The sequence below is a fragment of the Cheilinus undulatus genome, linkage group 3, assembly GCF_018320785.1.
Source record: "Cheilinus undulatus linkage group 3, ASM1832078v1, whole genome shotgun sequence".
NCBI classification, from domain to species: domain Eukaryota; kingdom Metazoa; phylum Chordata; class Actinopteri; order Labriformes; family Labridae; genus Cheilinus; species Cheilinus undulatus.
The window spans coordinates 53,033,253-53,048,778 of NC_054867.1; the positions used below are offsets into that span (position 1 = coordinate 53,033,253).

A 15,526-nucleotide genomic window follows, 5' to 3' on the forward strand; every position below is an offset into this window, starting at 1 on the left:
AGGAGTCTGTCCTAGGTCATTTGTTAGTTGCACTTTATTTGGGGCAAATGTGCTAATTTGGAAATGCTTTTCATTGTTATGCAGATGATTCACAGCTGTACATGCCAGTAGTCCTTGCGTACAGATAGATACTTAAGATCTTCTGTGTTGTTAGAGTTTTTGTTGGTGATAGGATCTCGCTTACCTTCTGAACTGTGAACGTCCGTATGACGTATTCAGCTAGCGGTTCAGTTTCTATCAGGGTCACCTTGACATCTCCGTAAACCTCTGTCTCATCCGGCCAATAACGCACACATTTCACCTGAAAAAGACAACCAAGAAGTTAAATATGGACCAGATGTTTGGAGATGACGCCACCTCACAAACGGGGGGCAGGAAGTTGTTTCTGCATCGAGGAAAGTAACCGAAATGTCAACGGTTTGTGCTGCTTATGGCTGTGCCAACGGGCCAAATTAGAAAAAAACAGAACAGTTTAGCACAGTTAACCCTGATCTTGCTCATCAGCTGTCCAGCCTCACTCGCTACGAGTGAGGCTGGACAATCAGTATGCAGTATACTTGATTTCTTCAGGTATAAAAATGTGAACTTATCCTTGATGATTTAAGATGTCCTTGTTAAATCTGAAAACATGTGGGAAAATAAATTGATTTGTGTTTTAATTTTTTATTTCCAATTTTGCATCTCACAATAACGACTCAAAATTGGGATTTTGACTTTTTATTTCATACTTTGAGCATTTCAACCCATAATTTTGACTTTTTATATAATATTTTGAAATCTAAGATACATAATTTAAAATTTTAAGTCATATTGTGACCTTTTAAACAAATTATTATGTGTTTCGTCTCATATTTCAACTCCAAACTTTGACTTCATAATCCCATAGTTTGACCTTTTAGACTCACAATTTAAAATTTTGAATCATGTTTTGACTTTCAATTTTATGATTACAAATTTTATTTCATATTTTGACCTTTTAAACTCATAATTTTGACTTTCTTTCTGATATATTTGCTGTTAAAAAACTCCCCAAATCTTTTTTCAATTTCAATTTCATGTTTTGACCTTTTTGCACTTATCCATTTACTTTTCTCAGATTGTGAGCCTTTAAACTTATCTTTTATACTTTTTAAACCTATAAAATCATTCAACATTGGTGCAAAGTTTTTATTTCTCATATCTTATTACTGGTGAAATTAGGTTGACAGTTTATGGTGGTTCAAAAGGCGGTAAAGAATGTCAAAAATGGGTTAAAGAGTCAAAAAGGGGGTTAAAGTGTCAAAAAATGAATTAATACTGGTGCTAAACCCCAGTTGGGGGGCATGCCACTTCTTTGGGCAAGTCTGTCTGCTTGTGGCCTGCTGCACAATAATATTTAACTTATTTTTGTTTATTTGAAAGATGGGCCCAGAGTTTCTGCTGAGACTAAATTGTATTTGTGTTTTTTCCTTTAAACTAAGGGACATTTTCAGTCATTACCAGTGAGATCTATCCCTATTATCTATAATGCAGCAGGCCACAAGGAGACAGGCTGGACCCCTTAAAATCCAAGAGAATGGACCCTCCCTAATTGTCATTTAGTACCAATATTAGCCCATTGTGACACTTTTAAATCCTTATTGATACTTTCTGCCTCTTTGATCCAACTTCTGAAAGATTTTAACCCCCTTTAAACCATTTTTTCTGCATGTTTTATCCCCTTTATGCCACTACATTATCATTTTTTGCCACTTTTCTTCTATTTTTGCCACTTTTTAACCCCTTTCATTGCATTTTTTTCGAAAATTTTTGCAACTTTAAAAGCATTTTTTTCCCACTTTTAACTCATTGCTGATACTTTTTGCCCCTTTTTGCCTCATTAACCAAAGTTTTGAAAGATTTTAACACCCTTTCAACCACTTTTTCTGCATGTTTTATCCCCTTTATGCCACTCTATTATCAATTTTTGCCACTTTTCTCCAATTTTTGTCACTTTTTAACCCCTTTTCTTTACTTTCTTGCAATATTTTTTTGTAATTTGTAACCAATTTTTGATACCTTTTGCCTCTTTTTTCCTCCTTTACCATTTTCTGACACATTTGAACCATTTTCCACAACTTGTTTTCTGCCAATTTTTGCAACACTTCTGCCAACCTTAACCATTTTTTAAATATAGACTAATTTTGACAGTAAATTTCTGTAAAAACAGATCAAATGGTTAGTCATTCTAAAACTATTTCAATGTTAATTGTTTGTGAGATGTTTTTTTTTTCACAGCTTCAGACATTTAAAGCAAAAGGATACTCTTAAAATCTTCTTTTCTGAGTTTAATGATCTTTTGGGGGCCGGACAGGAAGCTTTGGGGTGCCTGATGTGGACCCCGGGCCGCCAGTTGATGATCAGTGACCTAGAGCGTTAACTTTGATTTTTCACTTCCTGCCCCCCATCTGACTTTCACATGATCCTGTGACATCAAACCATAATTGTTTCAGATCAGTATAACCCGTTTTCAATGAGCAGAAACATGCGCATTCTGGAATAATAAACTCACCCTGCCCACCTCTACCAAATTAGTAACCATGACGATAGAGGCCGAGTTTTCCTGCCAGACCATCCTCCAGAAATCCCTCACCGTCTCCTGCATGGGCCCTGGGAAACACACACATATTCCAGATATATGAATACTGATAGACACATGCACACGGCTGTCTATACGTATAAACACACAGTCAGCTCCAAGTCACGTCAAAGTCTGATAAGACAGGTCTATACACATTAAACACACACACATGAAGCTGGAAACGCACACATGCTCCCACACACTATCAATCCAACATAGTGGTTCGGGGGTTTGAGGTAATGGGGTCTTAAATTTGTCAGGGGGATTTTATACGGCGGTTTAGATTTAGGAGGTTGTGGTAATAGCCTTCCAGACCGAGAGGACGACATTTACCAGGTGGCTTCTACACACAGATACACACCATTATAGAGGCACACACACACACGGGTATCTGCACAACAATCACAGGTATTACGTCAGTTTAATTACCTTGTGTGGCGATGTAATGTCTGGGTCTGTGGTAGCCCTGTGAGACAGAGAGAGAGAGTCAGGCAGAAGAAATCTTTCCTCCAGCTTTTTATTCCATTTTCTCTCCCATTTATCTCTCTGTACCGTCCTTATGTTCGATTTTTAGTGTCTCAACCCTAGCGCCCCTTTTCTTTTCCTTTCTTATGTTTCTTTTCATTAATTAGGTCATTGTTTTAAGGCTTTCCTTGTCCTCCTAGATGTGGCAAAAATCAAAATTAAACATAACAATAAAAAAATTACATTCCCTGGCCACATGTTTAACTATTTTCAAAAAAAGTTGTGACGGTGTGTTAAATGTAAACAAAAACAATAATTGTCAAATCTCATCAGCCCATAAAGAACAAAAATGACATCTCAGATGTTGATTTTTAAGATTTCATGAAAAATATTAGCTCTTTTGAATATGATGGTCCAGAAAACTTCTCAAAAAAGTAGGGACGTGGCAACAAAAGGCTGGAAAAGTAAGTTGAGGAGCATTTTGCATTTTGTTTTCCAACATGACAGACTGGTAATAAAAGATGCATTTCAGAGAGGCAGGGTCTCTGAGAAGTAAAGATGGGCTAAGAAATTCTGCATCTAAGAGTGATTTCACACTAGAGTCCCGGCCCCAGATCCAAGTACACTTGAGCGTAAAGCAGTGTTAATTTCTTTGACTAAAACTATGACTAAGGAGGTTGGCCGACAGCCTTTTTTTGCCCACTTAAGCGACCATTTGCCATTAAACACCACTGTTTTTCAGATTTTTTGGCCCATTTTTGCTACTTCTTTTTGCTTCTTATTTTTGCCATATTTTATTTTATTATTTATTTATTTATTTATTTTATATTTTTATTGCTACTTCATGCTGTTTTCGCCACTTTTCCCCACTTAGATTGTGGCTCTCGCAAAGGTAATTTTCAACAATTTGGCTCCTTTGTTGAGCAGGGTTGAGTAACACTGATCTACAGTGAGGCCAAATGGAAAACTGTTCTGTGGCCAGATGGAAATCTGTTCTTGGAAACTATAGACGCCATGTCCTGTGGACTAAAGGGAGGAAAGCCCATCTAGGTTTTCAAATGCAAGACAATGCTAAACCACAACTGGATCCATCACAACAGCATGGCTTCACGGGAGAAGAGTCTCGGTGCTGAACTGGCCTGCCTGCAGTCTACTAGTAGACTTCTCACCAAAAGAAAACATTTGGAGCATCAGAAATCCTGCATCAGACAGGAATGGGACAGCATTCCTGCCCAGAAACTGGCCTCCTTACTTCCCAAACAGAAGGAGGGATGCTGCACAATGGTAAACACAGCCCTGTCCATAGTTTTTTTAATCAAATTCAAAATGAGCTCATGCAGGATTCCACATCTGTCATTTCTCCGTCTCTCTGGATCCTTTAAATCCATTTTTTCCCTCCTCTTCCATCATCTTCTCCCAGTCCCTTTCCCCGTCCCTCTCTCTCCTTGGTTTAATTCCCTCCTCCTCTTGTATTCCTTTATTTCTTACAACGCCCTTCAATCAATTTCTGTCTGCTTCTCTGCAGACTCTCTGCCTCCTCTCATCCTCCCGCTCTATTTTGCGTCACCTCACTCATCCATCCATCACTTTTTTCTCCTCTTCACTTTCTTCTTTTTTAATTTGTCCCATCTCCCCCTGCGGGCACCAGCGCTCCTCTCAGAAGCATAACTCAAGGTCGTTTTCCGAATAAACATCAAATTAAATAATAGACGGGGTCTTAATCTTCCCTCAGCAGGACAGATGAAAAGAGACGACTCTCCAACCAATAATTATCGCCCTGGAGTCCCTGCGCATCCCTTCCTGTGGGACACATAACCTTGTAATGATAGAAACATTTATCACTTTCATATTGTCATTAAGCACACGCTGCAAGAGCGCCGTTATCGGCATTCGCCGTCGCCATTGTTTCAGGTTTTTAGAAACCCAAATTCATTAGTGCTCTTGTTAAAACAGCCGGCTGTGAGGGAGATGAGTGAGATAAATGAAGCTGGATGCCTGCAGGGCAGACAGAACAGGAAAAGAAACAAATACATGGGTGCACAGGTGGGTGGGCAGGTAAATGAGGCAAAAGATGAAAATAGTGGGAGGGTGGGGGACGGGTGGAATTAAAGAGAGGACAAAGAACTGAATAGAAAAAGGCCTGCATGAGAGGGGAGGCTAATTATAAGAATCCATTCAGGTACACTTGAGTCTAGCAGCATCCTGGTTTTTGTTTTGCTTTTCTATTTTTATTCAGTGTAGTGGAAGGAGGTTGCACCATGTTTTCGCTACCTTCTTTTTCCCCTACCTCACGTTTACTGAAACTTCTTTGTAAAACTGCAATCTTTTGTTGTGTTTTAGCTTTAAGATTAAAGCCCTCTAAACCTTGCACATGCTCAGTACTCCTCCAGTCACTGTCTATGTGTGGACAAGTATGCTAGAACCTGATAAGAACATTATATTATATTATAACAAAGTGGAAGTGGCTGGAGATAGGGTTGCCACCCGTCCTTTAAAATACAGTATCGTCCTGTATTTGACAGTTAAATGCAGCGTCCTGTTTTGAGTCGACACAGGACACCATTTGTTCTGTATTTTCATCCCTCACGTACTACTCTGCCACTGATTTGTTGATACATAAAATCATCACTCCCTTCATTACAATTCATATCAAATTTGCAATACAGGACAACATATTTGCAAAAGACATTTTTGTTAGATCCATTTGAATTTATGGGGGAAAATTAGCAAAGAAATTTGTAGATATTTTTGCGGAAATCTGAGAAATGTATTTTAAAATTTTTAGGAATTTTAATCAGAATTTCTTTGGAAATTTGTTTGGAAAACTGTAGGTATCTTAGGGAAATCTTTAACATTTATTTGTAAATTTTGGAGAATTTGATTCAAATTTCTGCGAGATCAAGTTTGAAACTTTATGTAATTTAATGAAAACTTGGGAAATGTCTTTGTTTATTTTTAAGAAGTTGATTTGATTTTTTTGGGGGGGTTGCTTTGATTTTTTTTTAGAATTCTTATTCAAATTTGAGGAATTCATCTGTACTTTTTTGGGATGTTGATTTGGTTTATTTTGGGTAGGGGGCACTTTTATAAATCTTAGTTATTTTCTTAGAAATTTGGAAAATGTATTTGTAGATTTTGGGTTGTTCGATATAAATTTCTGGGGAAATAGCTTTGTGTGTTATAATATAGAATGGCTTATAAGATGAGGAACCTGAAGGATAATTGCATGTTAAATTAGAATCACAATATTGGATGAAAAAAATTGCAATTAGATTATTTTCTCAAATCATTCAGCCCTATCAAAAACACTCCAAAAAGTAAACAATGGGCCTCCACGACAAAACTCAAAGAGTGGTAATAGTAGTCATGGTACAGGCACTCCATTCCTCCGGCCCGTGATGGCTGTGGCTCCGAGGATTGTGGGGCGTCCTTTATTTTCATGCTCAAAAGGTGGCAACCCAAACTGGGGACAACAGCAACTCAGCCACCAAGTGGTAGGCCACGTCAAATGACGGAGCGGGGCCAGCAGATGCTGAGGCACATGGTGCACAGAGGTCGCCAACTTTCTGCAGAGTCAATGGCTACAGACCTCCAAACTTCATGTGGCCTTCAGATTAGCTCAAGAGCAGTGGTAGAGAGCTTCATGGAATGGGTTTCCATGGTAACAGCTGCATCCTAGCCATACATCACCAAGTGCAATGCAAAGCGTCGGATGCAGTGGTGTGAAGCACGGCGCCACTGGACTCTAGAGCAGTGGAGACGTGAGTAATTATTATTTCTATATAAAAGTGAAATTCTGGTGTTTTATGTACAAATTTTGAAAAATCCATTTTTGTGGGACGTTGTGTTTTTTTTTTGGAGGCCCTATATGTCATACAGTAAATTAAACTTAAAAAATAAAGTTTTCATTTTAAAATGTTGAGGTGCTGAAAAAGATTATACCAAACATGAGCATGGTTTACATCAGGGGTGTCAAACTCAAGGCCCGGGGGCCAAATCCGGCTCCTGGTGCAGTTTCACCGGCCCGCCAGATCATCTGATATTTTATTAGAACTGGGCCACCAGTATGAGATCTGCAGATTTCCTCCAGTATAAAAATGTAAAATTAACCTTGATGATTTATAGCATCCTTGCTGTCATAAAAATTAGAAAAGTAAAGAGTAAAAATAATGTGATAAAAAGTCAAGAATGTGGAAAGAAGTTCATGTTTTCTCTATATTTTCAATTTTGCATCTCATAGTTATGACCAAAAGTTATATTGACATTTCATATCTTAACCTTTACATCTCATAACTTTTCATTTTTATCTCATATTTTTACCTTTTAGGTTCATCATTTTAAATTTTAAAGTCATGATTTTGACTTTTAGTTCACATTTTGACCTTTTTCAACTTCTAACTTTGACTTTTATGTCATTTTTTTAAATCATGATTTTAATTTGATCTCAGTTTTTGGTTCTTCAAAAATCATGATTTTGACTTTTATCTCACTTTTTGACCATCTCCAACTCCTAACTTTGACTTTTATCTAATTTTTAAATCTTAAAAACTCATGATTCTTAATTTTATTTCATATTTGACATTTTAAAATCATGATTTCGATGTTTACCTCATATTTTGACTGTTAAAAATCATGATTTTGAATTTTATCTCATTTTTTGACTTTTAAAATTCATGGTTTCAGTATTCTTTCTCATATTTTGCATTTTAAAAACATTATTTTGACTTTAAATGTCATGTTTTTACCTTTTAAACTTACAAGTTTGACTTTTTATCTCAGATTTTGAGTTTTTAACTTTTTACCCCCATAATTCATTTCTGGTGAAAATAAGGTTGGCATTTTATGGTTAAATATTGACCATGGTAGGCTCTCAGGTTAGACCCAAGTTCAGAATCCAGCCCTGCTGTGATTTAGTTTGACACCCCTTGGTTACATTTTCTCAGTGTTTTATTTTATCAAAAGAAAATGAAGAAAATGGTAAGAGCTAGTGGACCTGTAAGGGTTAAAAGGGCGTATAATTACTGTAGTTTTGGGGGATTAAAGCACTACACTTTAGAACTTTCTGGCAAGTTAATGTAGGAAATAAAAGGAAAGAGAAGAGCATGAATGTCTTGATTAATGACACACAAAGAGAGAAGTTATGGGGGCAATAACTCATGCAGCATTTCATGTATTTACAGCAAAAATAAACAGAGCAGAATAAGAGAGAGGAAGCACCTGGTTCTTCAATACTGCTGCAAAGTAACAGTGACAATTGGAAAGCAAAGCTTTGACCTTTAACCTGCAGTGACGTCTTATGTTTATGAGTGTTTTTCTTGTATACTTTCTAAGAAAGCTCTGTTAAAGCAGAAGAATTGAATTCAAAGCCTGATTCACAGACGCTGTTAAAGAAAACATCATTATTCTCTGTCCCTGACATCAACAACATAACATGAAATCATGGCATGCATTGATTTACTATTCTACAGACGTCTTCATAACCATGATCTTTAGTTTAGACTTTCACAAAGAGGACGCTTTGCATAATGCATCACTTTAAAGGGCTAGTGTTGGGAAAGAAGCAGGATTAAAAGGAAGGTTTTACAGTAAATGTGAAGACTTACGTCGATGTAGTTGGCGTTGATGTAGTCCGAGTGGGGGTCTCCGTCCAGCAGCTGCAGGCGGACTCTGGTGTGATCGTCTGTGGGGTCAAATGGCAGAAAAATACAACAGGCCTAAAGTTACATTTACCCACAGATCGGAGCAGCTAACTACTGGGAGGGGAAGGCACCACATCCAGAGGGGTTGAAGACTATCTGAACAAAGAACATGAACCTGAAAACACACTTTTGATCTCTACTTTGGTTGAAAAGAAACAAATCAAGACTTCATTATTTCAGTTTTCTTCTGCAGACTTAAGATGCACTCACATTAGGCAGTTAGCACCATGCCCGAGCACGTTTGACCCCAAAATCCAATTTCTATGACTTCTACCGCACTCAGGTATGGTCTCTAACCCAGCGTTACTCAACCCTGCTCAACCAAAGAGCCACATTGTTGAAAAACACCTTTGCAAGGGCCTTATGTGAGCGCACCTTTAGTCATCTTAACTGAACCACTCCAACATGTCACAATTAAAGTTATGGAAAGTACAAACTCCAGACTAAAACACATCTAACCAGAGGACAGGGTTGGTTCTGCACAGATCACACCTTCTTCAAAAATAAAATGATACCAGAAGGTTGATAATAAATCAGATCCAAATATCTTCACAGCAAAGAGAACTGCAAAAACTCAAACATCACCTGCAGAACTGGTTGGTTTGGTTTATTGGATAAATAATTACACTGAGGAGGTTCAGAAATAGCCAAAAAAAAAAAAATTATATATATATATATATATATATATATATATATATATATATATATATATGATAAAGACCATCTCAGACATTAAAACCAGTTTGAAATTATTGATATTCCACACTCCTACTCATCACGTTTTGCAGACATGATGCCTTAAATCAGGATGGACATTTAACCAGAAACTGTCAACCTCATTTTCACCAGTGATGAATTATGGGGAAAAACTTAGCACTGATGATAAATGATTCTGAGATTTAAAAAAAAGTCAAAATGAAAAATTTAAAGGCACAAAAATCTGAAATAAAAAGTCAAAGTTATTAGTTCAAAATGTCAAATGTATGAGATAGAAAGTCAAAATCATGTGTTAAAGCTTGAAATATGAGATAAAATATGAAATTGTGTGTTTAAAAGGTAAAAATAAGAGACAAAATTTTAAAAAACCCTTAAACCTTAAAGGTCATAATATGAAGTCTGAAGATTAATTGAAAATGGCAAAGTATGAGATAAAAAGGCCAAACTCCTAATTAATTTGAACTTTATCTCACATTTTCACCTTTTCAACTCCTAACTTTGACTTTTATTCCCATCTTTTCACCTTTTAGGTTCACAATTTAAATTCTTAACACACATTTTGTCCTTTTAAACTCATAATATGAATTTTATCTCATATTTAGACCTTTAAAACATGATGTCAACTTTCTATTTTACATATTTTCCTTTGTCCTTTGGATATTAGTTAAAATTTTAAAATGTGGACCTAAAGGGTCAAAATAGGAGAAGAAAAATAGAAAATATGAAATTTAAACACAAATCAATTTCTTCCCCACATTCTGACTTTTAATCTAATTATTTTCTCTTCAATATTATAATTTAAGGAGGATATTTTATATCACTGTTATTCAACCCTGCTCAAAGAGCCAAATTGGTGAAAAATACCTTCAGAAGATGCACAATCTAAGTGGTGAAACATAAGTTGCAAAAAGAAGTTGCAAAAATGGGCCAAAAAAATCAGAAAAAAAAATGGTATTTACTGGCAAATGGTAGCTAAAATGGGTGGAAAGTGGCAAAAAATGGTCAAAAAGGGCAAAAAAGTGATTAAAGTGGCAAAAAATAGAGAAAAAGTAGTAAGAAGAAATTGCAAAAATGGGCAAAAAATAGGAAACAAGTGGAATTAAATGGCAAAAGATATCTTAAAGGGCAACAATGGGATAAAGGTGGCAAAAATAAGTGGCAATAAATAAAGCAAGTGATATTTAATGACAAATGTTGCTTAAATGGGCGAAGAGTGGCAAAAAATGGTGAAAAGGGGCAAAAATGGGCAACAAGTGGCAAAAAATGGTGAAAAGTACAAAAATCAAATAAAAGTGGCAAAAAATGGGAAAAATGGCAAAAAGAAGTGGCAAAAATGGGCAAAAAACATGAAACAATGGTATTTAACGGCAAGAAGTGGTGAAAATGGGCTAAAACGGTAAAAAGGTAGCAAAAAAGTGGCAAAAAATGGAAAAATGGTGAAAAACGGCAAAAATTGGATGAAACTGGCAACAACTTGGGAAAATGTGGCAACAAGGAGCAGCAAAAAAGGACAAAATATAGGACAAAAGTGGTTTAAATTGTGAAAAATTGCAAAAATTGGATTTCAGTGGCAAAAAAATGGGGGAAAAATAGCAACAAGAAGTGCAGAAAATGGAAAAACCAGAAAAAAAGTGATATTTAATGGCAAATGTAGTTTAATTGTGTGAAAAGTTGCAAAAAAAATGTGAAAAAGGGCAAAAATAAGATAAATGTGTTAAAAACTGGATAAATGGGACAATTAAGTTTGACATTTAAGGCTTTCTGTATAAGTCTGAGAAACAAACTGATCAATATGATTAATTTTTGAGGTCAAAGTTTCCCTTTTTAAGGTTTTCTGGGGGAATAATATTTCAAATGAAGACATAAAAGAGCCACACGTTGTGTATAGTAATAATTAAGGTTAAGTTTACATTTTTATATTGGAGTACATCTGCAGACCTCACACAGGTGTGTTAGTTATAATAAAAATATGATCTGATCTTTCAGGCCGGGTATAACTGTTCCACGGGCCGGATTTGGGCCCCAGGCCTTGAGTTTGACACCCCTGCATTAACGCTTTAAATCTGTTCTATTTGAGGGAAATCTCCATCAGTCTAAGCACAGCTCCATGAAATGAGCGCCATGTCTCCATTTCGCCCCGTTCTAATCTGAAAGTCAATTATTTTGTTCTGTGCTCTAATAGCCGCCATAGCATCAGGACTCAGATTAGGCTGCCTGCGTCTAATGGCGGCGGTGATTTTGTTTGGTCGTAACGTGGCAACAGCAGGTAATTGCAGATGAAGCAGGCATGATTTAGTCTGATTATCTCTATTTTTCTCTCTCTCTGCCTTCTTGCTCCTCCTTTCTTACATCGATGTGCTCCTTTTTTTCTGGACTATAATGACTCTGCTGTTACAATTAAGAAAAATGATTGTTCTCTAGTGTTTTTTTTTTTTTTTCAAGATGAGGGAATGACGTCAGGAGACGAGAGGAGGTTAGTGAGAGGAAGATTACAGGAAGGAATATTTGAAGAGCTGGAGCAGACATTTGAAAGTAACCATGGGGGAGAAAAATGATGCAGAATGGAGGAAAAGCGAAAACCAGAATCACCTGTCTGATCTGTGGTTCTCTGAAGCCATTGAAATGCTAATGCCCTGACTTCACTCGCTGATGCAAAGCTACAGCAGGGTGCAATGCTTGCAGCAAAGTGCACAGCAAGCTAGCAACGATTAGCCTGCGAGCTAGTCTGTTAGCTGCAGGGGAGACTTCAACAGCGAGCTGGAAACCAGACTGTTTCAGGTTTCAGCTTTTGAAGAATTTTACCCGCTGAACTTCACAAGACAGCGTTTTAACAGCTAATTATACCCTGAAAATATATTTTCTACGCAACAATTCAAACCCCTAGGCCTTCAGTGAAACACTTTTATTGATATCTACATGGATGAGATGATTTACTCCAGCCTGAATCAAAAAACAGAGATTTTCCTGTGGGATTAAAAACTGTGAAGTTCATGAATCAGCCCTTAAACTGCAGCCCAGCTGAAGCTTGGAACTCCTTCAGAGTAGTCATAGGTGTCTCGGTGTCCTCTCTCACTAGTCTCCTTCTTGCACGCCCACTCGGTTTGTGAGGATGGCCTGATCTAGGAAGATTTACTCATGTGATGGATTTAACTGAACTCTGGGGGATGTTCAGGGTCAGGAAATGTGTTTGCATCCATCCCCTGACTTATACCTTTCAGTTACCTTTTCTCTGGAGTGTTCCTTTGTCTTCATGGTGTAATGGTAGCCATTAATGCTGATAAACCAGTGGCTGGAACTTCCAAACACAGGTGTCTTTATACTACAATCAATGAGGCACACTCACTGCACTCAGGTGATTTAAAGGGCGTGAATATATATGCAGTCACTTAGTTTACATTACATTATTAAAATGGGAACCTAAAAGGTCAAAATAGGAGAAGCAAAGTAGAAAATATGAAATTAAAACTCAAATCAATTTCTTCCCCACATTCTGACTTTTTATCTAGTTATTTTCTCTTCAACTTTTATGATTAAAGGACATTTTAAATCAGTGTTACTCAACCCTGCTCAACCAAAGAGCCAAACTGTTGAAAAATACCTTCACAAAAGCCACAATCTAAGTGGGACAAAAGTGGCAAAAACAGCTTGAAGTAGCAGTAAAAATGAGTTAAAGGTGGCAAAAAAGAAGTTGCAAAAAGAAGTTGCAAAAATGGGCAAAAAATAGAAAAAAAGTGGTTTTTAACGGAAAATGGTAGCTTAAATGGATGAAAAGTGGCAAAAATAATTGGAAAAAACACAAAACAAGTGGTGTTTAATGGCAATGGTTGCTTAAATGGATGAAAAGTGCCAAAAAATGGGGAAAAAGTAGCAAAAAGAAAATGCAAAAAAATGGCCAAAAAAATAGGAAACAAGTAGTATTTGATGGCAAATGGTATCTTAAATGGACAAAAAGTGGCAAAAAAAGGTCTAAAAGGGCAACAACTGGATTAATGTGGTAGGAAACAAATGTTTTTTAATGGCAAAAGATATCTTAAATGGGGAAAAAGTGGTGAAAATGGGCAAAAATGGGATAAAAGTGGCAAAAATAAGTGGCAAAAACACTAAACAAGCAGTTTTAATGGCAAATAGTTGCTTAAATGGATGACAACTGGCAAAAAATATCAAAAAGGGCAAATATTGGATTGAAGTGGCAAAAAATGGGCAAAAAGTGGAAAAATGGGGGAAAAGTAGTCAATAGAAATTGCAAAAAAGGCAAAAATTTGGAAACAAGTGGTTTTTAATAGCAAAGGTAACTTAAATGGATGAAACGTGGCAAAAAAGGGTCAAAAAGGGCAACAACTAGATTAATGTGGTAGGAAACAAGTGGTATTTAATGGCAAAAGATATCTTAAATGGGCAAAAAATGGTGAAAATGGGCAAAAAAGGGGGATAAAAGTGGCAAAAATAAGTGGCAAAAACACAAAACAAGTGGTGTTTAATGGCAAAAAGTTGCTTAAATGGACGAAAAGTTGCAAGAAGAAGTTGCAAAAAGGGCATGAATTGGATAAAAGTGGCAAGAAATGGGGAAAAAGTGGCAACTGGAAGTGGCAAAAATGGGCAAAAAAAAGGAAAAAAGAGGTATTTAATGGCAAAGGTAGTTTAATTGTTTAAAAGTGGCAAAACATGACCGACAAGTGGAAGAAAATGGTGAAAAAGGGCAAAAAATGGGATAAATGTGTGAAACATTACATAAATGGGACAATTAATGTGTAATAATCAACATTAGTTTGTAGAAACCGGTTTTCACTTTGACTTTAAAGAGGATTTTGAGGAAACCTTAAGACAGCTCTCTCACCTTCAGCAGATTATTTGTTCTGATTCTCTCAGCTTCGTGTTCAGACTCTGGCTGAGGGTTGACGATGGCAGCATGACTCCTCTCTGCTGGTACTAGATCCTGTCATCAGCTATCAGCTCACTCTCACTATAAACCTGCACCGTGTATGTAAAAACAAACACTACAGGGGGCAGTCTGTCAGACACTTTCTTCACTAGATGATTTTTCTTTGTTTCATCTCCTTTCTCTTCCACCGTCTCCTTCACCTCTGCTTTTCTACCTCCTCCATTTACCTTTATCCTCCCCCTCTCTCCTGCCCCATGCCGTCTCGCTCCCTCAGACAGCAGTAATTACGCAGGGCTCATGTCAGGCTGTCATAACAGCAGAGCCGCAGATTTGAGGGAGTCTCGCTGCCCAGGGAGGGGAGCGTCTAATTGGGCTAAGATGGCAGGAGGTACCGGCTTGCTAACGCTGCAGATCTGGACACAGGCCACGGGTTTGAAGGGCTGACAGAGTGTGTGAGAGAGCAGGAGACTCACATCTGAATATTTCTTTAATTAGTGAAGGTGTGCATGTGTGTCCAAGAAGCAGGCACATATTTGTAACACTGAAGAGGAGATTTACTCTTTACTTCCTCATTTGTTCACCCATGCACAGAAATTTGCATAATCTTTCGACAAAATCCATACGTTTAATTTACTCCATTTCCAGTGATGACAAGTCAAGTTTGACCATTGTTCTCATCTTCTTTATCTCATTATTTCAGAGGAACATGCCTGAGATAACGGGGTCATTTCTTCAGGAACAAAAGAAAAGCCAAAAACCACCTCTCATCATGGGGAAGAAGAGTGAAGGCCTCAGCACTCTGAGCCTGTTTCAGCCTGGCCTAGAGAGTCAGTATTTGAGTGTTTGGTTTTCAGTTCTGCCAAGAAGAAGAAGGAAGAGGAGACAGTTGTGGAAACCTTGGGGTGCAGATGGCCTAGCCCAGTGATGCTCAACACGTGGCTCTGGAGCCACATGTGGCTCTTTGGTGATTATTTGTGGCTCTTTTATGTCTAAATTTGAAATATTATTGCCCCAGAAAACCTTAAACAAGGAAACTTTTTTGCTCTTTTTCACATTTTTTCCACTTTTCACCCATTTAAGCTACCTTTTGCCAATGAACACCAAAATCGTCCTACTTTTGTTTGCCACTTTTATTCCATTTTTGCCCACTTAGGCTATCTTTGGCTA

At 37.3% G+C, this 15,526-nt stretch overlaps 1 protein-coding gene across 1 annotated transcript in view; it reads right to left on the bottom strand.

The window, feature by feature from the left end:
- ptprt (protein tyrosine phosphatase receptor type T) overlaps positions 1-15,526 on the bottom strand; it is a 516,342-nt gene that overhangs the window by 43,657 nt on the left and 457,159 nt on the right. The window contains exons 25-28 of the mRNA XM_041782769.1: positions 8,668-8,753; positions 3,029-3,065; positions 2,531-2,628; positions 185-301 (exon numbers count right to left, since the gene is read on the bottom strand). Coding sequence (XP_041638703.1) covers positions 185-301; positions 2,531-2,628; positions 3,029-3,065; positions 8,668-8,753 — 338 coding nt within the window. The remainder of the gene's footprint in view (positions 1-184; positions 302-2,530; positions 2,629-3,028; positions 3,066-8,667; positions 8,754-15,526) is intronic.